Source organism: Sarcophilus harrisii, chromosome 4, assembly GCF_902635505.1.
Source record: "Sarcophilus harrisii chromosome 4, mSarHar1.11, whole genome shotgun sequence".
Taxonomy (NCBI): domain Eukaryota; kingdom Metazoa; phylum Chordata; class Mammalia; order Dasyuromorphia; family Dasyuridae; genus Sarcophilus; species Sarcophilus harrisii.
This window is the reverse complement of record NC_045429.1, coordinates 421,214,849-421,236,411: the sequence shown is the minus strand read 5'-3', so window position 1 is coordinate 421,236,411 and position 21,563 is coordinate 421,214,849. Positions and strand designations below refer to the sequence as shown.

Here is a 21,563-nt window from a genome sequence, read left to right as displayed (position 1 = left end):
CAGATAAAGATTTTGGTGCAGGATTTGACAGTCTTTCATGCTATCCTTATAGACAAAATAGAAAAAAGAAGCAATACAATTAAATGGATGAGAAATATTTGGAATGATCAAAGGAGTTGATATCAATATAGGAAGACAAATGAAGTGTCCTCAGAGATCTGTGCTTAACCCTGTGCTGGTTAAGACATTTTTTGCCTTTTAAAAAATATTTTTTAATTTATTTAACACACATTGCTTTGTGAATCATGTTGGGAGAGAAAAATCAGAACAAAAGGGAAAAACTGTGGGAGAGATTAAAAAAGAAGTAAACATATCATGTGTGGATTTATATCCAGTCTCTTCAGGTTTTTTTTTTTTTTTTTTTTTTAGATGCAGATGGCATTTTCTGTCCAAAGCCTTTTGTGATTGCTTTGAATCACTAAACTATTGAGAAGCACCAAGTCTTTCATGGTTAAGACTTTAATCATTAGTTTGGATCAAATGTTATATGACACATTTATCAAATTTACAAATAACCAACATATGGAAGGATTTGATAACATGCTGAATGATGGAGTCAGGATCCCAAAAGATCTTGACAGGTAGAATATTGGCTCACATCTCCCAAAGATAAAATGAAATATGAATAAAACTAAAGTCTTAGCATTAAATTCAAAAAACATAAACTTCCTAAGTATGAGATGAAAGACATTCAACTAGACAACAGTTTGTTTATAGCTTATGTATCAGGGGAGATTTTCTTTTCTAAAACATAATTATTCAAAATTTTGAGTTTCAAATTTCCTTCTTCCCTCTCTTCTCCCCTTCCCAAGATGGTAAACAATTAGAGATAGGTTATGAATGTACAATTATGTAAAATATTTTTATATTAGTCATTTTGTACAAGAAAACTTGAATAAAGAAAAACAATGAAAGAAAGTGAAAACAGCATGCTTCAGTCTGTATTCCAATAATGTCAATTCTTTCTCTGGAGGTGGTTAGTATGCTTCATCATTACTGTCTTAGATCATTGTATTGCTGAGAATAGCTAAGTCATTCTTCATCAAACTAAATTGCAGTTTCTCTGTATAATATCCTCCTGGTTCTGTTCATTTCACTATGCATCAGTGTATGTCTTTCCAGATTTTTCTGAAATCATCCTGCTTATCATTTCTTATAGTACTATAATATTCCATTCCAGTCATATGCCCCAGATTATTTAGTCATTACCCAATTGATAGACATCCCTTTAATGTCCAATTCTTAACCATAACAAAAAGAGCTGCTATAAATGGTTTTCTACAAATAAATCCTTTTCACAAAGGGAAATTTACAAAACAATAAGCTATTATATGAAATCAAAAATCTAGTACAATGCAGTAATTTAATGTGGGCTATATTATTATTAAAGAGCTTAACAATATGAGGAATAGATTAATTTAAAAGTACTAAATCAAGCTAATAGAAAACTATTGATTTACACTCAACTACAGAAAAGATTTGTGTTGTACATGGCAACAGTCACAGACATTGGTAACAATTGACCATACTTCAGCCTTCATCGACAATGCAAGGGAATTATTTTCCAGTTGGATATGACTATGTGGACACAGGCATGCAATTCAGAAATCAATATCTTTCCATTATCCTTCCTGCCTTGTGAGTGTGTGTGTATGTACAAATGTGGGTTTCCTACTTGAGTCATTGCCTCAGAAACTGTTTCAGAGAAGCTAGGTCTTCTCTTTCTTATTCCAAGAGAGCTAAATTTCTTTCAGGGGATAAACTTTCCTGTGTGTATCTCTGTAGGACAGGAAGGTTTAGCTGATCAATTTACCAAGAATCTGTGGCCACTGACAAGAATCACCCTCAGGCTAATACAATTCATTCATATTTGAGAGTATATTGTGAGGCCCTATATGTTATCAGTAGGAGAAATAACTGGAGACAATATAGTGCCCTTGCACAGGGATATCAAGCACATTGGTAAAAATAAAACATGTATTTTGTGAACTGTCTTTTTAGCATAGAAACTTTAATGTAATCATAGGCTGTAGAAAGGCACCATGTTGAACAGTATCAGCACAGAGCTGACCTTACCTACAACTTGGATATTGATGTCTTTCACTTATAGTGAATACCTCAAATGAAGAACTCAAAGAAGAACAGGATGAGGATGAAATTCTTGAAAAGGTAAGAATTTGTTTTGGCTGAAAAAAATTATGGAAAGTACTCAAGGATTTACCCAAAATGAATCTAGTTAAAATAGAAACTAGCATTTCATAATAAATCTGAGGGAGAAGATATGATTAATACTTTATCTTGGTAAATGAAACTGAAAATTATGAAAATAAATTTATTTTATCTTATATTTGACAAATTTGGGGTTATAATGACTAATTCTTAGAATTAACAGAATAAATCATGTCAAATTAGAATGGAGGATTACTTAATTTTCCCCACCAAACTGTATGATAGCATGATAAGTCACCATTCACATGACATTTGAATTTGACAGCTAAGTGGTACAGTGGAAAGAGAATTGTACCTGCAGTCAGGAACCTGAATTCAAATTCAGTCTCAGAAACTTACTGGCTATGCGAAATTGGGCAAGTCCCTTAAACTTTGTCTGCCTCCATTTCCTCATCTGTCAAATGGAAAAAATATTAGCATCTACCTTTTGAAATGGTTATATGAATCAAATGTGATATTTGCAATTGTCTTTTGCAAAACTCTGAAGTGAAATATAATTATCACTCTGAAACATGACAATAGAATATTTGTTGCAAAAAAAGAGAGAATGTCACCAATTTTCTCAAAGCCCTTGTCTTAATTCTATAATATCAAATCATTCTCTTGTGAATCATCTATTGACAGTAAATGAGAGACTAGCCAAGAAAAATGGTGATGAGATGGGCCGAGCTAAACTTAGAATAAAAAGAGCAAAAATGTTGGAGTGGAGATTAATTTTAGAAGTAAGCTTTTCATTATTGGATATTTTTGATAGTGACTGTTGTTTCCCTACACTATTTTGTGATCTCAATATCTCAGAAAACTTTATAAGTTCTAGAACACTTGCTGGTCTATAGTGGTAAAGGAAGTTTCTTCACTAGAAGTTTCTTATATCACTGAAATTCTCACAGGTCTAGACCAAAATAAAGTTTGACTTCTTAAATACTGGTACTCCAGTATTCAAATATGCAACTAACAAAGAGCTCCTGAATGTGGAAGGTATATAATATTATTGTAACAGAAGAAATAAAAGATGTGAGAAACTGAAAAAAGCTCTGGACTAATAACTAATGTAGAATAAAGGAAGAGAAGCAGAAAAAAATTATATACATGACGACGGGGTATAAACAAAATTAAAAGCACTAAAATGGAGTCAAATTGTCATTTTATAACAAATATTGATCTTGGAAAATATGTGTAGAAATGTGCCCTCTCCCCTTTAGTTTGGAGAAATGGCAGACACATAGATTTTGATGGTTAGTTTTATTTAACTGTTTTTCTTTCTTTGAGAAGAAATGTGGAATGTGCCATCCTTCTTTCCAGGTTAGTAGAAAAAAATCAACGAGTAACGAACATAGGTAAAAGGGCTGAGCATAAGCATTGGATTGTAAATTCAAAGGAGAGACTAGATATTTCTTTTTACCAATAAATTGAAGCCAAATGTCTAGGTGCTTAGGTGTTAACTAAGAGTTAGTGGGATAGATATGGAAAAATGATATATTTATTTTTAGGTGATTTTATTTAATTATTTTATTTCACTGGGTGGTAGCTAGGTAGAGTGTAGTATATCTAGAAATAATTTCATATAGACAACAAAAGGCACATTCAAAATAGTCATTTAAAAATACCCCCCCCAAAGATGAGAAATCACCTTCATTTGTAAAATGAATTGAGAAACCTGTACTCAGTGTAAAACACATTCAAGGTGGTGTGGAACTTAAATAGGAGAACCCTTTTGCAAAAAAATAAAATAAAAAGACAGGTTTTGACCTTCAAGCTAGAGAAGGAAATGGCAAACCACTCTAGTATCTTTGCCAAGAAAAGGGTCATGAAGAGTCAGACACTGAATAAGTGAATAACTGAATGACTGAATAACAACAAATTCCTAATCATTGTCATCTTGGATTGTGGAGACATATTCAGCACAGTTTCTGTCATAACATGAAGGGTTAAATTTTGCTGGTAGAAGGCCCATGTCCCTCTCTAGACAGTGTGGCTTGGCATCTTCACAAACACCTGCCTGCCATACAGCCATGTCGGACTAAAGCTGGCTCGAAGCAAGTTCAGAAAACCTGCCTGTAATTGCTTACAGGACTCTGAAGAGTATAACCTAACAATAAAAATATTTAGATTATGTTGCCCATAAAAAAAAGTCAAAGGCTCAGTCTCTCTGGCAATATTCCTCCTAAAATGTTGCCATATGGATTTATACATATGCAGATCTACACAATTAAGCCGAGTGCACATGATATTTTAGTGGGTCGGTCAAACCCCAGACTATTCCATTGAGTCTAAAGCAATTTAATGCTGAAATTCTGGTTTTATTCTGGTAATTTTTTAAGAAACCAAAGAAGATCATCATAGAAGCAGATTTGGAAGACATAAAAAAGACTCAACAACGCTCTTTGATGGAATGGAGTTTTATTGAACATTTTAAACCACAAGTCCTCCTGCAGGTATTTATAAGCTGTGATTCTCCAAGAGACAGTCAGATAGGTCTGGTGGGAGGAAGGCTCAGAGGATGAATAGTGTGATACAAAATGGTTCATTTCTAGGTCACCAGTACAAATCCAGTTCAGATCCAACAGAGTCCAAATTGGAGCAGCCATAGGCAAAAACTCCATTTATATCTAGTTCTGCTGAAAAATGCATTTTCTGTCCTAATTACACATTTACAGAGAAGTTTGTTACTTTTTTTTTTACTGTTCCAAAATGTATGAAACATATTTTCCAAAGATAAGTTGTTTTGTGTAGTGGACAGGTGAGTTACAATTAGCAATTTTTGTACCTGGGTTAATTGATACAAACTGTGCCCAGGATTAGTGGCCCCCCTCTCAGGTGGAAGAAGCTTCTAAGCAAAGACTATTGGTCATTAAAAGGCCATGACTGGGGAGGAGTAGAAAGGAGAATAGGCCCGGCCTGGTAAGAGCTCACTCGAGATGTGACCATTAAGGAAAGGAAACACTCATCTAATAGCTCCTTGTTTTAATTAATTGTTCTTGACTTAACTTTATTATTTAACTAATTATTCTTGATTTAACTAATTATTTTAACTAATCACCTTGACTTCACTTTAACTATTATTTAACTTTAATTATTCTTGACTTAAGTATTGCTATTTTAACTAATTATTCTTAGTTAGCTGATAGCATCAGGTCAGTTATTGCTACTTCAGGAATAAAAGGGCCTCCTCTCTAAATTTTGTCACTTTGAGGGAAAATGCTAGTTTTTCTGATCTTGTGCTTATAGTCATCATGGGAAAAAATGGGGCCAATGTTAGAGTCAATTTGGGTTGCCAGTCTTTGTTTTGTAAATCCTGAAGACATCATTAAATTGCTGTCTGTATAATCTTATAGAAAAGTCATTTTCCCTGTCTGTGCTTTAGTTTTTTCATTGGTAAATGAAGTTGTTGGAAATGATCTTTAAGGTCTCTGCTAGCTCTGATGTCATATGATTCTTTTTAAGGAGAGAGGAAGAAGGTATGATTGCTGCACAAGTTTTCAGGGGACAAAGATATTGGACTTTTTGATCCTATTAGTTTAACCCCAAATTTCACTATGCTTTAAAAATAACATGCTTTCTGATATAATTTACTAGTTATCCTCCATGCAAATCAAAAAGAATAATGATGTCAAATAATGTGAAAATAAAGGCTATTTCCATGTCCCCTTTTAGCTTTTAGATTTATTTTGAGCAATTACAAATATCAGTGGCATGGATATGCTAAAGATCCACAATACCTCAAATCTTTGTTGGTTTAGATATAAAAAAAAAGTTTTATTCATCACAGAAGTCAAATTGTCAGCAAATCAATCTATGGGCTCATCTGCTTTTAGCATAAAGAGAACACTCTTGCCACAATGACAGCAACAACTATTTATTAAGTTTATTGTTGATATTATTATGTTACCATAGCACTGTGCTAGGAATATTTCAAAGTATATATACTGCTTTTAACCTTTGTTTCTTTCTTCTGGCTAGGTGGTCTTTAGCAGGGCTTCTTAAAACTTTTTCCATTTATGACCCCTTTTCACCCAAGAAATTTCTACCTGACCTCACATATTTAGGTATATAAAATCAGTATACAAATCAAACATTTACTGGTAATAAATCATTATTTTGTTACTCCCACATTCAGTTACAGACTCCATATGGTGTTGCAAACCACAGTTTAAGAAGTTAGATTCTAACACACCCTTATTTTTATATCATTCTTAATTTCTAAATAATGTTCTCCCTTATGCCTGAATAGTGAATTGGATTTATGTATTTTCATACAGGTTTATAGCAATAACCTACAGTGACAGATCCACTCGTTCTATTATATACTTTCCTTTAAAACAAGGTATCCCCTGCTATTGCCTTATTCCCATGTTGTGCCCCATCCTATCATGCCTAAGTAACACCTACAAATTCACATTTGCCTCACTAGATGAACTTATCAAATTCATTTTGTTTCTTAACCCATACTTTTCTTAAGGGCTTATAGACAGTTAAGGATATAGGTATGACTTATACTTCCTTCCTCAGATATTTTCTGCTACAGATTACTGTGTTTCTCTGCTGCTGTTCTTTCTATATCATACTTATTACACTCTGTAGCATCTGTTTATCTGGAAAATTTTCTCCTTCCCCCTCTATTTTAACTCTAAAGCCCTCTTTTATCAGATCTGCAAATCCCCAGGGAAATATTTTCTTCCTAGTTATCATTAGATGCAGTCTGAATATTAAGTTCAGAAAGCCAAATCCTGTTCTCTGACACCATCTTCTTAGCCAGCTGTTCACTTCCAATATCCTCTTTTTTCTTCTAGAGTCCCCACCTTCAATTGGAAGTAGTGATGAAAACACCACCTGTGCCTCCAAGTAATTCAGTTTCCTGTCCAGCACTTTGTAATCTCTAGAGATTGTTTCCAGATTTTTTTCTGGCTATATCAGTCATCCCCACATAAATCACAAGGAATAGGTAGTGGTCATCAGGTTTGACAAGTTTCAGGAGGCTTTCCATCACACATCCTGGATAAGTGCCAGGGAAGGAGACAGCACAACCCCCCAATTGGCCATCTACTTTTATACTCTGCAGTAAAATGATTGACCACCACAATGGAGTGCTTAGTTTGCAGTGCCCAGATTGGATTTTTACCTGTCTGATTAACACCTGGGAATCCTGCTGATCATTCCATAGATTGAGAGAAGCAGTTTTTTTTTTCCTTAGACATTACTCTGGTAGAAACCAACTCAGAGAATATAACTTGAAGAGAATGTTCATTTTCCTCTCTTTGTCTCATTCTTCTTTTCTCCATCTTCACAATGGAGAACTACTTTAGATGCCATTCAGCCTCCTCAAGGCTTTATCCATCTTGATTTTGTCCTTGGATAATAATTCCATTTTGTCAAGGAGATTTTCAACCTCTCTGTGATTTGTAGGGAGACTGGTTTACATGCACACATAAATACTGTACATAATATAAAATAGATATGGTTCAAAGTTATCTATTTGCATATATGATATATATGGATATATGGATCACATACATTTATATAATATACATTATATAGATTATATGTATATACATATAACATTATATAGATGTATGCATATATATGTAGATTATAAGCATATAGATGCAATTATTTGTATTATATATGTTCTGTATTATGTATATACACATGTACACACAAATGTGTGTGGTATATGTTTATGTGTACTGTGTATGTGGGCATACATGTACACACAAGTGTGTTGTATATGTTTGCATGTATTATGTATGTATATACACATCATTATGTATGTATGTGTCATACCAATTACTTTAGGAAACCACCTTAGAGATAACTCTGCTAATGCAGATCAGTGCAACCCACAATCCTAGAGAAGTATAACAATGACAAAAAATAACAATAACAGTACTAGCTTTTACATAGCACTTTAATGTTCACCAAGTGCTTTTATCCTCAAAGCAACCTTGGAGGTAGATGATATTATTATTACCATTTTGCAACTGAAAAAAACTGAAGCACAGAGACTCAGTTACTAATAAATGACTGAGACAAGGTTTAAACCAATGTCCTCATGATTCCAAATCCAATACCTATCCTCTATGTCACCATGCTATAATGGGAGGAATATTGATTCTGCACTCAGAAGCTCTAGAAAAAACTTCTACCTCTGGCACTTAATGATCTCAGTTTCCTTATTTGTGAAACAAGAGTTTGAACTAGGTGACACGTGAGGATCCTTTTAGCTCTAGAGATATCATGCTAAGTCATCTAAGGCAATGAGAACTAAATTCCCTGTCCATAGTCCCACAGCCTTTATGGGTCAAATGTGGAAGTTAGACCTAGATCTTCCAACTCTCTAACAACCCTTCCATGATGCTTTTCTTACCCTTCACATGCAAATTATAGTTTTATTGTGTCCAGAACAAAACTCAAAGAAAGCATATCTTCAAGGTCACTAGAATGGTACTCTTTTTTTTCAGAAAGGGCAAAGAATCATAACATTTAGAACTGAAAGAGACCAAAGAGATTTAGTTACAGAATTACAGAACCAGAGGTAAATGATAATAATAGTAGTGATAACTTCAAGAATGCTTTTAATTCAACTGGTACAGGAAAGGGAAATCCTTTATCATATCCCAGCTAATGCTAAAGCCCTGCAGGCTCCCAGGGTAGCCTATTTTCCTAGAGACAGCTAAGTGGTACAGTGGGAAGGATGAAGTAAGAAAGACCTGAGTTCAAATTTGGCTACAGATACTTATTGGTTGTGTGACTCTTGACAAATCACTTAAACTCTCCATTTGCCTCAATTTCCTCATTTATAAATGAAGACGATAATAGCACCAATCTCCAAAGGTTGTTGTAAGGATCAAGTGACATAAAATTTGTAAAGTACAATGCCTGGCATATAGTAGATATCTAATAATGCTTTTCCCCCCTTTTCTTTAGGCAAAAAAAATCTTATTTGTTTCTGTCATTTTTTGTTTTGTTTTGTTTTGTTCCCAACTAATTCTATCAATCACCTTATTATTATCCTAGTAACCTTATTTGGACCTGGTCCAGCTTCTCAAGGACTTTCCTAAAACATCATACACAGGACAGCAAATAATAGATCTAGTAAATCCCTTATTCTGAATAAAATACTACCCTTAATGTAGCCAAAAATCTCATTAGCCTTTCAGGCTTATGTCACACTATTGATTCATAACAAAACCCCAAGTTGGCCAAAAATCCCTCACATAGTTTTCACATGAACTATTTGATGTAATATTCAAGCAGTTGATTTCTGAATCCAAATGTAAAATTTTGAATTTATATTCCAACACTCCAGTATATCTATGATCTCATCAATATTCCATCTATGCCCGGCTATCCTGTGATTCCCTTGTCTACATTCTCCCACAAAAATCATTCAACTGGTGGTATATACCGCATGGAGAATTTTTTTAATATTCTCTCCCATGTCACACATAACAATGGAGCATATAAGCTGTCTGTTGGCTGTCCCTTGTTCTCACATAACTAATCCATTGTTTTGTTTTTCTGGTCACATGTTTTTCTGATGATATGTCACCCTTTTTGTTTATCCCTGTTAAGTTGTATCTTATTAGAATTAGCAGATTGTTCTAGTATTTTGAGATCTGTTTGGATTCTGACTCTACCATCCTTTGTCTTATGTATGTATTCTATGTCAAGTATATTTATGTATATAAATATCATATGCAGATTTGTCAAACATGTCAATTTTGCCTCCATTCAACTCACTGATAAAAATTCTCAACTGTGGAATGCAAAGGACAGATCCTTGGTTACTTCACAGAACTCTCTCCAAACTGCATGTCCATTAATTACAATTCTCTGGGTCTTCTGTTAACCAGTCATTTTGAAATCTACTTATCATTTAAATCATCTAGTCTCTATCTCCCATTTTACACAGGAGGAGTCAATTATTTGCCCCCAGTCACAAAAGGAAGTAGCACAACAAGGTCCCCTGACTTAAAGTCAGTGTTCTGTCCACAAAACCAGACTGCCTTCTCTTACTAATATAAAAATCTGAGCTGTTTTTAGCCCTGAAAATACACCTCTAGTCACTCACCCCAAGGCAGTCTACCTCTGTGCTGCCTCTTTCCGGGGCAAAGGTAGGTTCTGTGTTCTTATCCCACCCACCTGTTCTTCTACCACCTTAGACTTAGAAAATAGAGAAAATATTATATAATTGACTTTGATTATCCTCTCCCTGATCCTTTTGCTCTTTTCTAATTTACCCAGGTGCAGGGGATCAATAAACATATGAACCTTCCTAGTGACTATTGAAAGTATCACTATCTCTATTTTCTGGTCCCTGCCAAGATGTCTCCTTGGAGACTTTTTCCTGTTTCTGTTCCACTAACTTCTATGAGTAGCTGCTTCTTCTGATGTTCTTCTCTGCCCTTGACCAAAGAAACTCTACTTGTCTATTCTCATTGTTCTTACTCTTAAATATTCTTTACATAAGGGTTTTTAAATATAGCTACTCACTTACTTTTATCATTTGCAGGTTCTTCAAGAGGCAAGCCAGGAGTTTAGATGCATTGATTCCTATTATCATACCCAAGATAACTCTCTGCTTTTAGTTTTTCACAATCCTATGAATATACAACGCCTAAGTTCTGAAAAATGGGAAATTGCTCTCCATTCTAATGTTGGATTCAGGTGATTTTTTTATTTGTTTAATTTATTCCTTAACCTGAAATGAGCATTTGAACTCCAAGGAAATATCTCTCCAGGACTCAGCACAGTGCCTGAAATGGAGAAAACAATTAGTGTTTGTTGACTGCCTAAGTCACCATTCATGTAATTAATGTTAAATTAAATTTGCTTGTTTAGATCCACATAGATTAAAGACTTGGGGAATGTGATGAAGAGTCTAGAATGCAAATTCTATATTTTGATGTTTATTTTAAATTTTTTATTTATTTTAAACTTAAATACAAAATGAGAGAAAATAACATTTCCATATGCATAACAGAACATAAAGAATTCAATATAAAACCATGCATTTCCATTTCAGCCTGCTAATTTAAAAAAGAAAACACTATGTAATAAATACTATAAATTGTTTTCAAAGCTACCCGGCTTTTCTGTGCTTCCAAGTTTTCTTTTGTTCTGTGCTGTACACTTTTTTCTCTCTCCTCTCTCCTCTCCTACATAAAGCTACAATTCCACATGAATACATGAGGTCTATAAATACACACACACACACACACACACACACACACATATATATATATATATATATATATATATATAAAAGATCAGGCTAGTCATAGTTTTATTTGTAAGTTATGATTTCTGAATGAGGAAATATGGAAAAAAATCTTAGTCTTAATTAATTGGTTATTAATATGAGAAATAATTTCTCTCAGTAGAAAATAGAGATATCCCCCTCCTTATCCCCACCCCCTCCCTTAGATGGCAAGCAATCTAATGTATGTTATACACATCCAATATGTGTAAACACATTGTACAATTATCTTGCACAAGAAAAATCAGATCAAAAAAGAAAGAAAATGAGTAAAAAAAAAATGCAAGAAAACAACAACAAAAAAAAAAAGAAGAATTGAGAGGATTTGGCAATTGATTGGATGAAGGGGAATGAAGGCAAGGCAGAATCACTATCAACTATCCACTAGCAATAATTAATTAAATGATCAATTACCCAGAAACTATGTCTCTCAAACTTTTTATTCATTATACTACCTCTCATTTTGTTTCATCTATTTCATAGGTTCAATTATTATCTTTATAGATAGACTCCCAAATCTAAAATATGTTTGTCATTTCTATTTGTCTTTCCATACTTTTTCTAACATGAATCAGCTCATCATTTCTAATAGTATATTTTGATGTTTCTATAGCTTCAAATAGAATTTGAGCAAATAGTAAGTAAAAGGCAAAAGCATCAATCTAGTATTAACTAGATTTTAACCTCTAGGATTCAATGACTTTTATTCCCTAGTTCCCCTGGATTCACTCTACCATATAATAAAAGGTATTGCTTAGAACTTGGTTATATATCTGAAAATTAGGAGATTATTTTGTCATTTTTGTAGAACTCTCTTCAGGGAATAAAGCTCTAGCTTTGGTGTTAAAAAGATCTCATCTCAAGCCTACTTCTTATGTTAAAGATTTTAAAGACTTGTGTGATCTTGGGCAAAGTCACTTCCACCAGCTTCCTTCCCATTCTTGATCTGTGATCTGGTGATTTTACATAATCCTATAATATATAGATGAAAAGATATTGGAGAAATATTAAATGGGAGAAAAACACATTTGCCTGCTCAACAATGTTGTTATTAAATATTTCACTTTTCAACATTTAAAGCCTTTCACACATAGGAGGTGACCCCTAAGAGGTGATATCTAGAAATTCAAATTTAACTCTAGACATTAGGATCTCTAGTTCAATTTGCTTGTTGTGCATAGATATCTTTAAAACTGATTTGTAATGTTACGGAATATTGTTGTTCTATGGAATGATTTTAGAGAGGCCTGGAGAGATTTACATGAACTGATGCTTAGAGAAATAAGCAGAACCAGGAGATCATTTTACACGGCAACAACAATATTATATGACAATCAATTCTGACGGACATGACTTTTTCCAACAACGAGATGATTAAGGCCAGTTCCAATGATCTCTTAATGATCTACCCAGAGAGAGGACTGTGGGAACCGAGTGTGTATCACAACATAACATTCTCACTCTTTTTGTTGTTGTTTTCTTGAATTTTGGTTTTTTTTTTACTCATTTTCTTTCTTTTTTGATCTCATTTTTCTTGTGCAAGATAATTGTATAATGTGTTTACACATATTGAATGTGTATAACATACATTAGATTGCTTGATATCTAAGAGAGGGGGTGGGGAGAAGGAGAGGAAGATTTGGAACACAAGGCCATGCAAGGATCAATGTTGAAAATTCATATGTTTTGAAAATAAAAAGTTTTAATAAAAATTGATTTGTAATGCTAACTTTTTCTTGGATTCTGTCCCCTCACCCAGGAACTATTTGGAACTTGTAGCTGACTCTATTCAGGAATGGATTGTACAAGAAGAAGCAAAATATCAGGAAAAGAAAATGGCTGAGGAAATAGCTCTTGCTATAGCAGAACTAGAAGACAGAGCATCTCCTGAAAAATCTGAATCTTCTCCCAAAAAGTCTAAAGGTAGGTATTTATTCCCATTATAATCAAACCTGAATTCTCAGGCATTTGTCTCTGACTTTTTGTTTTGAGTGAATATAAACTGTTTGATAGGGTTTCCAGACATAATATAATAATGAAATTCCTTGATTTGGCACTTAAATCTCTGCACGATCTTATTCCAGCCAGATTTCCAAGATTTGTTTCATATTATTCCCCTTCATGACCTCCACAATCCATCTAAGCAAATCTACTTGGTAACCCCTCACATAGTTTTCCATTCCCCATTTTCCACCAAAAATGAAATGTGTGCCATACCTCAGTTCTAACTCTTGGCATTCTTAATTTCATTCAGACTTCCATTTAAGCACTGTCTCCTACCTGAAGACTCTCCTGATTCCCCAGGAGTTCCCTTCACCTTTGTACTCCTCCACTTCCTTCTCCTCTTCAAATTACTTTTCATATCCTAATTGTTTGATATGAATATTGTATCCTCTTTTCTTTCCCTCTCCCCTACAAGCTCCTTGAAGGCAAGAACTGCTTCATTTTGTCTTTATAACCAGAAAACCTAGATTAATGCCTAAAACAGAAGTTCTATTAAAGATAGACAGTGAGATAGAGCATATACTAAGAAGTGGAGCAAACAGGGAATACTATCACTGCATTCAAATATGGAAGGATTTTAATGTGAAAGAAAGATAAGATTGATTTTGCTTGGCCCCAGAGTACAGAATTAACACCAAGCAGTAGAAGCTACATAAAAGCATATGTCACCTCAAAATAAAGAAAAGCTTCCCTTAAGAAAGCATATGTCTTTGAAGCAAAATGAGTTGCCTCAGTAGTGAGCTCCCCATCAATGATATTTAAATGAAGTCTGGGTCTGGATGACCATTCATTTTTCAGATTGACTTAGGTCACCTCTGCATAGCCCTCCAGTTTTAAAATTTGATGATTCTGTGACCATTGCAGAACTTCATCCTTTCCTTCCATACCATTACCTCCTCCTGGTTTTCTTTTTTCTAATAAGGATACCACCATATATTTAGTCACCCATACTTAAAACCTTGGCATTGTCTTGGATTTTCCCTTGTGTTCAGTCCCCCTCATCCAATCAATTGCCAAATCCTCTCAATTCTACTTCCGTAAAATTTCTACTTTCTAATGAGAGAAATTATTATTTTTTCTTAATAACCAATTATTGAATTAAGACTAAGTTTTTTTTCCCCTTTCTATTTCCTCATTCAGAAGTCAGTCCCTAAAGAATAGGGCTGATAATGAGATTGGATTTAACATTCTCCTCAATCTTGTTCATACCCCATCCAACTGGGAAAACTCAGATCTGATCAAAAGGTAAAGAAATTCTAGTTTAGGTGAATTGATGGATTCTAATCTATTGAGTTTTTATCAGACAGGTCCCTTTTGCTCTAGATTCTGGTGGTCTGGAAAGAGATATCTTTCTTTGTTCAAAGCTGAGTGATCAGTTACATCTCCCAGATCCTTATTAAAATAAGCTCACCTCTCATTATAGAACTCATTCTCTCATTACTTGTTAGCCAGTTAGGGTTAATTACACCTTCAGGAATACCCACTCTTCCAAGTACATATAAATATTAAGTAGGTCCCATTAGAGACTTGGGTTTTTGAGAGACAGCTAAGTGATCATCTTTTTTATTAATTATCCACTAGCAATAAATAATAGAATAATTAATAATAAATAAATATGCCTCTCAAACTTTTTATTTGCCACATGAATTCAATTATTATCTCTATACATATGACTCCCAAATCTAAATATTTAATCCCATATCTCTTCTTAATTCTGATATTACACTGCCAACCAATTGCTTGACTTCTCTACCTAAAACATCTCAGATGCAATATATATAAAATATAATTCATTCTAATTTTCCCCAAACTCTTGTATCATCCAACTTTTCTAAGTCTATTGAAGGCATCATCATCCTTCCAAAGACTCAGGTTTGTAAACTCAATGTCAACCTTTGAATCTTCCTTTTGCACTTGTTAATTGCCAAGTCAATGATATATATTCCAGGAATTTATTCCCTCCTCTCCAACTCAAACGCTCTTAACTTTTGACTTTTTTCTTTCTTATTTCAAACCAGGACATTTACTTAAGAGTTTGATTCTCCCCATTTATAGGTGTCAAAGGAAGCAAAACCATCAGTGAGGAAGAAGAGAAAGAGAAAGAAAAAGAGAAAGAGAAAGAAAAAGAGAAGGAGAAAGAGAAAGAAAAGAATATTTTTATCCTAGAGGGCTCCCTCAAGGTAATCCAAAATAGGGGAAAATACATAGTAATAAGAAGTTGTAACTCATTAAATGAGTTAATGGTTAGGTAACTGTGATGGAAGATCCAATCTTTTGGCTAAGATCTTGGACAATTGATTATTTGCAGGTCAGTTAAATGCCTTTAACTGATAATTGTGTCTAGGAAATAATGTCAGAGTATGGTGGGAAGAGTCAGAAAATTTAGTAGATTTTTCTCCCTCTTCAAAATTATTCCTCCTTAAATTAAAAAAAAAATAGCATTCTTCATGAGTGACAAGGTTAAAATTAGATATTCATTTATAATTTGATTCAGTGATTATATTTCTCTAACGTGTCTTTCTATCCATACAGAGTAAAAGCTATTAGTAGTGGTACTCAGAGTAAGTACTGAGTCCCATAGAGACTGCCAATAGCTAGCGATGATCATATTCAGATTAGCCACTAACTAAATTCTGGAAATGTTCAGCTTGCCTCCCAATAATAGGAAGGATTATTGCCTAAGCCCTAGAAGGGAGTCTCAAGTATTTCAAGAAATGGTGCCATGCCCTTTCTTAGCCTTCCTCATCACCACATTACCATTTATTTATAGCTTGAAAAGAAAAAGTAAAGAGCAACAGGAAAAAAGAAATGTCTCACCCAAGATCACACAGATCATATGTATCAGAGGCAAGTTTGAACCCAAAACCTCTGACTATCATACCCAAATCTCTTTTCACTGTACTATATTGCCTCCTAGTGGTGTGGTTCACTAGCTAACATATGTCAATTGGTTGAATCAATGAACACTCTCCTAGGAAACATAACCTCAGCCTGTCTTCTGCACTCCCATTTTATGAATATAACTGTATGTATTGGTGACATATTAGTAGACAGTAGATTTTTGTCATTTAATCTATAAATACCACGAAAAACCAGGATTGTCAATCCATGGTATAATAAATATAAGGGAAAAACTCCAGTCAACTGTGAAGGTAGGGATCCTGTAAACACATCCAACATTCAAGCTACATTGATGTCCTGCCAGACCAATACACCTTTCAAGGTCCAAAGCTCCTAGAACAAAAATCTCTACATTCCTCCACTTAGAACCATAGAAATTTAAAACTGAGAAAAAGCTTACAAATCAGATGTTTCAGCCCATACATTTTACAGAGAAGGAAACTGAGGTCTGTAAAGCTAGATGGTACAGAGGATAAATCACCAGCCTTGGAATCAAAAGGACCGGAGTTCAAATCCTCCCCATTTTTTTTTTTTTTTGCCCAAGGTCACACAGCTAGGAAGTGTTAAGTATTTGAGAACAGATTTGACTTCAGGGCTGGTGCTCTATCCACTGCACTACCTGGCTGGCCCCCAAAAATCTTTTTTTAAACAAAATTCACTTTAATTCACTTTAAATTCCCCAAACCTTTGTTCATTTGGAAATAAAAACAGTAATAACCAATTATTGGAGCTTCTCAGAGATTGGAAGTCACTTCCATAGGAGAAAAAAGGAGAAAAAATATATAATGCAACAGAAATGTCTCATTATAAATACATTATAAAGACCAATGTAGTTGAAATACTTAAAAACAAGTGCTTCAGTGGAACTGATCCATTATCTGCTGATCAAACAAGCAGCACTAAACTGTTGAAATTCAGAAGTAAATTCAAATAAATTCTTTACTGAACTATGAACAGAACCAAAACTTGAAGAAAAAAAATCTAGTGGATCAAATATAACTAGAATACATTTTATTTTCTAAAATCAAACCTTCATTTTCTAAGTACCATTTATCCAGAAAAGCCTAGTGTTCTCTAAAATTAAATTCAGTTTTACCAACTTAAATGTTCAAATAATTTCTTATTGTGATTATCGGACAGGCATGGAAGGCAGAACAGGAACGTTTAGCAGAAGAAGAGCGCATAAAAGAAGAAAAGAAATTAGAAAAAAGACAAATAGAACCTTCCAAAAAGAAAAAGAAAGGAGAAAAGCTAGAAAAACAAGACAGCAAGATTTCCAAAAAGAAACTTGGCTCCAAAGAGAAAAATAAAGAAGAGGTATCAAAGTCCTCACAGCAACAGGAAGAAATTCTCCCACCAGTGGTCATTGAGAAAGTATTCCCGGTAAGACCAGATTTGATACCTACCCAGCCCTCGTGTCTACTCTAGAAGGGAAAAAAAAGTTCCTAAGTTATAGCCAATACTAACTCAAAGGAATATGGGTCTCTTTCTTAAAGCAGCAGCAATTCCAAAGCAGCAGCAATTCTTGGTGCTCTACTTGTCCATTCCTATGTCCTTTGATAGTAGAGCTTCATGATAATAATGTTCTCAAGTTTCTTGGGATAGATAATGGTACACAGTATTTATAGAAGAAAAAAAAAAGTTACCAACCTTGTCAAGTTTGAGAAAATTGCCTTATAAAATTTCTTTGATTTGACCAGCTCTGCTATGGCCTGTTCTCACTTCAATGTTCCTTTTCCCCCAACTTACTAGTAGTTTTTTGTTTTGTTTTATTTATTTATTTTTATTTCATTTTATTTTTCCATTTACATTCCAATGCATTTTTATAAGATTTTGATTTTTTCTCCCTCCCTTCCTTCCTTGCCACCTCCCCAATATAGCAAGCAATCTGATATAGGTAATTTATGTATAATCTCAATGTCCCTTTTGGCCTGGTTTCCTGAGTGATCTCTATTTTCTTTTTTTCTCTCTCCCAAACCCCAGTCTATTTCTTTTCTGTGTCCTGGAGACATACTTACACTTTAATTATTCCCTGGATCTCTAATCTCCGCAATATAAGAACTCCCTCTAACAAAAGATTGCAATAATTTCCATACTTGAATATTTTTTTCAAGTCGGTAGAGATCCTCTTTCTTTTCAATAAATTGAAAAACCAACCATATCACCCCACTGCTCAACAAACTCCATTGGCTCCCAAATATCTCCAGGATCAAATATAAAATCATCTGTTTATTCTCTGACTCCCCATGTTTTCAATCTCCTTATCATTCCCACCCTCACATACATATGCTAGCATCATTTCCAAGAGCAAAGTACTTCATCTTTTCCCCAAGCATTTTCTCTGACTCTCCCTCATAGCTGCAAAGCTCTCCCTCCTTATCTTCGCTTCCTGGCTTCCCCAGTTTCCTTCAAATCCCAGTTAAAATCCCATCTTCTATAGAAGCTTCTCCCAAATCCTCTTAATTCTAGTGTCTTCTTTCTGTTGATTACTTTGTGTTTATACTATATATAGCTTGTTTAAACATATTTGTTTTGCTTGTTCTTTTCCGCATTAGATTGTAAGTTCCTTGAAAGCAGAAATTGTCTTTTGCCTCTTTTTGTATCCCGAGTGCTTAGCACATGTTCCTGGTACATAGTGGGCACTTAATATTTGTTGCCTTATATGATAACTAACCTTTTAGATATGGCTGTTTCTTCCAGCAATATAGATACTGAATTATCCAGGCCTCTCCTTCATGTCCTTTCTTAAATCTTTCACACACAAAAATTCTCATCAAAGAGCTAGAGACTTAAAATAGGTCTGTTAATATTTTTTCTAGGTATCAGAGAAAAACTTGAGGCACACACTTATTATGCCCAAATCTGGTCCCATGACAATGGACCCATTTCCTTTTCAATCTCTTATGTCTTCGATATCATTTATACCTTTCCTCATGAAGAAGTTTTTATTAATAAAATACCAAAACCCATTTATACCCACTATGAGTCTTTTCCCTTGATTTTTGAATCATCTGAAATCTTGATTTTTTCTGAGATCATAGTAGTCACTGATATAAAATATTATTGAGGTTGATACCAATGCTCAAAAGAGTGAGTTTTGTGTCAGGGTGTTGTTGGAAATCATTGAAAATGCTACACAGTTTATCAGAGGTGAAGGAAGTAATTATGGTAGAGTGGAAGGAGTGATAGACTGAGAGAGAGAATCTGGATTCTTCTCCCTGTAAGTCACTCACCTCTGTAAGACTCAGTTTCCTCATTTGTAAAATCAAGAGTTTGGAAAAGATGATCATTAAGGTTTCACTCAGCCCCAAATCTATAATATTTTTATAATGATCCTAGAAGTCAGCCAGCTTTCTCTTTCTGCCTCAAATCAAAGCCCAGTACATTATCTATCAACAGTTTCTTTTGAAAGATGACCAGTGGACTTCTGAGGGGAAATTATCTTCTTGATTTCTTTTTCTCATAATTCATTTCTTCCCTTTTGGAAAAACCGTTTTCCTCTTTGAACAATTTTCTTTCTCCCTTTCCTACTTAAGTCCTTATCCTACACAATCTGTCTCTTACTGCCTTTCCAGTTCCCCAAAAAAAATTTTTTTTAGAAATAAGATCATAGATTTAGAATTGCAAAGGACCTTTTAGACTTTCATTTGACAAATGGGGAAACTGAAGCAGGATACCAAATTACTTGCCTATGGTCATCCAAATGATAAGTACTTAGAGATGGAATTTGAACCATGTTCTTCTTGACTCTAATGCTATCCATTGACCTTTTTACTATAGTATTCTGCCACTCCTATTTGAATCCTTAGGTCCAGTCAATATATGTTTCAGTGATATCATATACAGTAAATGACTTCTGACCCGACCTCTCATCCATCTACAAAGTTAGCAATATCTTCTTAATTTCTCAATCTAAAATCCTCATCCTGCCTGACCATCCTGAATCTCAAATAATTTCTCTCCAGAAGCTTCGGGTACTGCCTGCCTCTCTGATTATTCTTTCTTAGTCTCCATAACATCATTGGGCTTGAAGTTAAGAAGACCTGAATTTCAGTCCTGCTTTATTATTGTATAATGGAAAATGCTATGGAGTTAAATTTGATCAGATTCAAATCCTGCCTCTGATATAGACTCTCTTAGATATGATCTTAGACAAATCAGTGATTTTTTTTTCATTAGCATTGGTTTCTTCATCTGTAAAATGAAGAGTTTAGATTAGATCACCTCTGAAGTCCTTTCTTATTTTATGATACTATGATCTTTTTCTGGAAGAATATCCATATCTCGCTTATCCATATCTTGCTAACTAATTGTAGTTCTATCTAAAGCTCAGTCCTAAGTCCTTGTCTTCAATAAAATAATAAAAAATGAAAAAAATAAGATAAAATCAGAGGGTTGACTCACTAGTTTCTAAAGTTTTTCCTACTCTAAACCCAGTGACAAAAAATATAACTACCTATCATGATAAACCATTCCATTTTTGGACACATACTTGCTAAACCATTATTTATATTGATCTCCAAATCTACTTCCTACAGGTTGAATTAACACCATTTACATTGCTAAAAGTACATTAGAGCACCAAATTCCTCTCCACTCACCATGTTTGGAATCATAATCCAGTGGTGGGCACATGTTTGTAAATCAAATTAACCTACCGTAAGGTGGGACCAGGAAGACATGACTAGGGAGAAATCAGTTGCATGGATGGAGCTGAGTCATCAGGAGTTTCTGAAGGGATGGGGGCATAAAGACCACCTTCCAACCAGTCATGGCATGCATGATTTTGTTCTAATAGTTAATGTGGTTAGATAATTGACAGTTGTAGAATTTCTAATACGAGCCAAGAGAAGAAAATCTGGCACTAAGTCACCTCCTGACAGATTTCTGAACTCCAACGTTGCATTGGACTGTACCCAAACACAAATTCAAGACTCTGGCATGTTGTTTGGAGGTCATTTTGACACTTGTAAAGTGATGATTTATTACAGTACTACTAACTACCATCCAGGAGTAACTGATGAAGTCATTTCAGTCTAAAGCCTGGAAAGTTTTTTGAGCTCCTTTTGCATTAAAAGTGCATTGATTACAATACATTTTTGATGCATTTTTACTTTATATCATAGCTATTTCTCACACAAATATCTTTTTGTGATCTTTTAAATATTAC

The 21,563-nt window shown here is 34.2% G+C and overlaps 1 protein-coding gene across 2 annotated transcripts in view; it reads left to right on the top strand.

The window, feature by feature from the left end:
- The window catches only part of SPAG17 (sperm associated antigen 17), a 236,943-nt gene that overhangs the window by 128,551 nt on the left and 86,829 nt on the right, over positions 1 to 21,563 (top strand). For both annotated transcript variants that reach the window (XM_031967380.1, XM_031967379.1), the window contains exons 16-21: positions 2,111 to 2,169; positions 4,551 to 4,664; positions 10,742 to 10,896; positions 13,248 to 13,411; positions 15,548 to 15,672; positions 17,534 to 17,776. In XM_031967380.1, the coding sequence (XP_031823240.1) occupies positions 2,111 to 2,169; positions 4,551 to 4,664; positions 10,742 to 10,896; positions 13,248 to 13,411; positions 15,548 to 15,672; positions 17,534 to 17,776 (860 nt within the window). The remainder of the gene's footprint in view (positions 1 to 2,110; positions 2,170 to 4,550; positions 4,665 to 10,741; positions 10,897 to 13,247; positions 13,412 to 15,547; positions 15,673 to 17,533; positions 17,777 to 21,563) is intronic.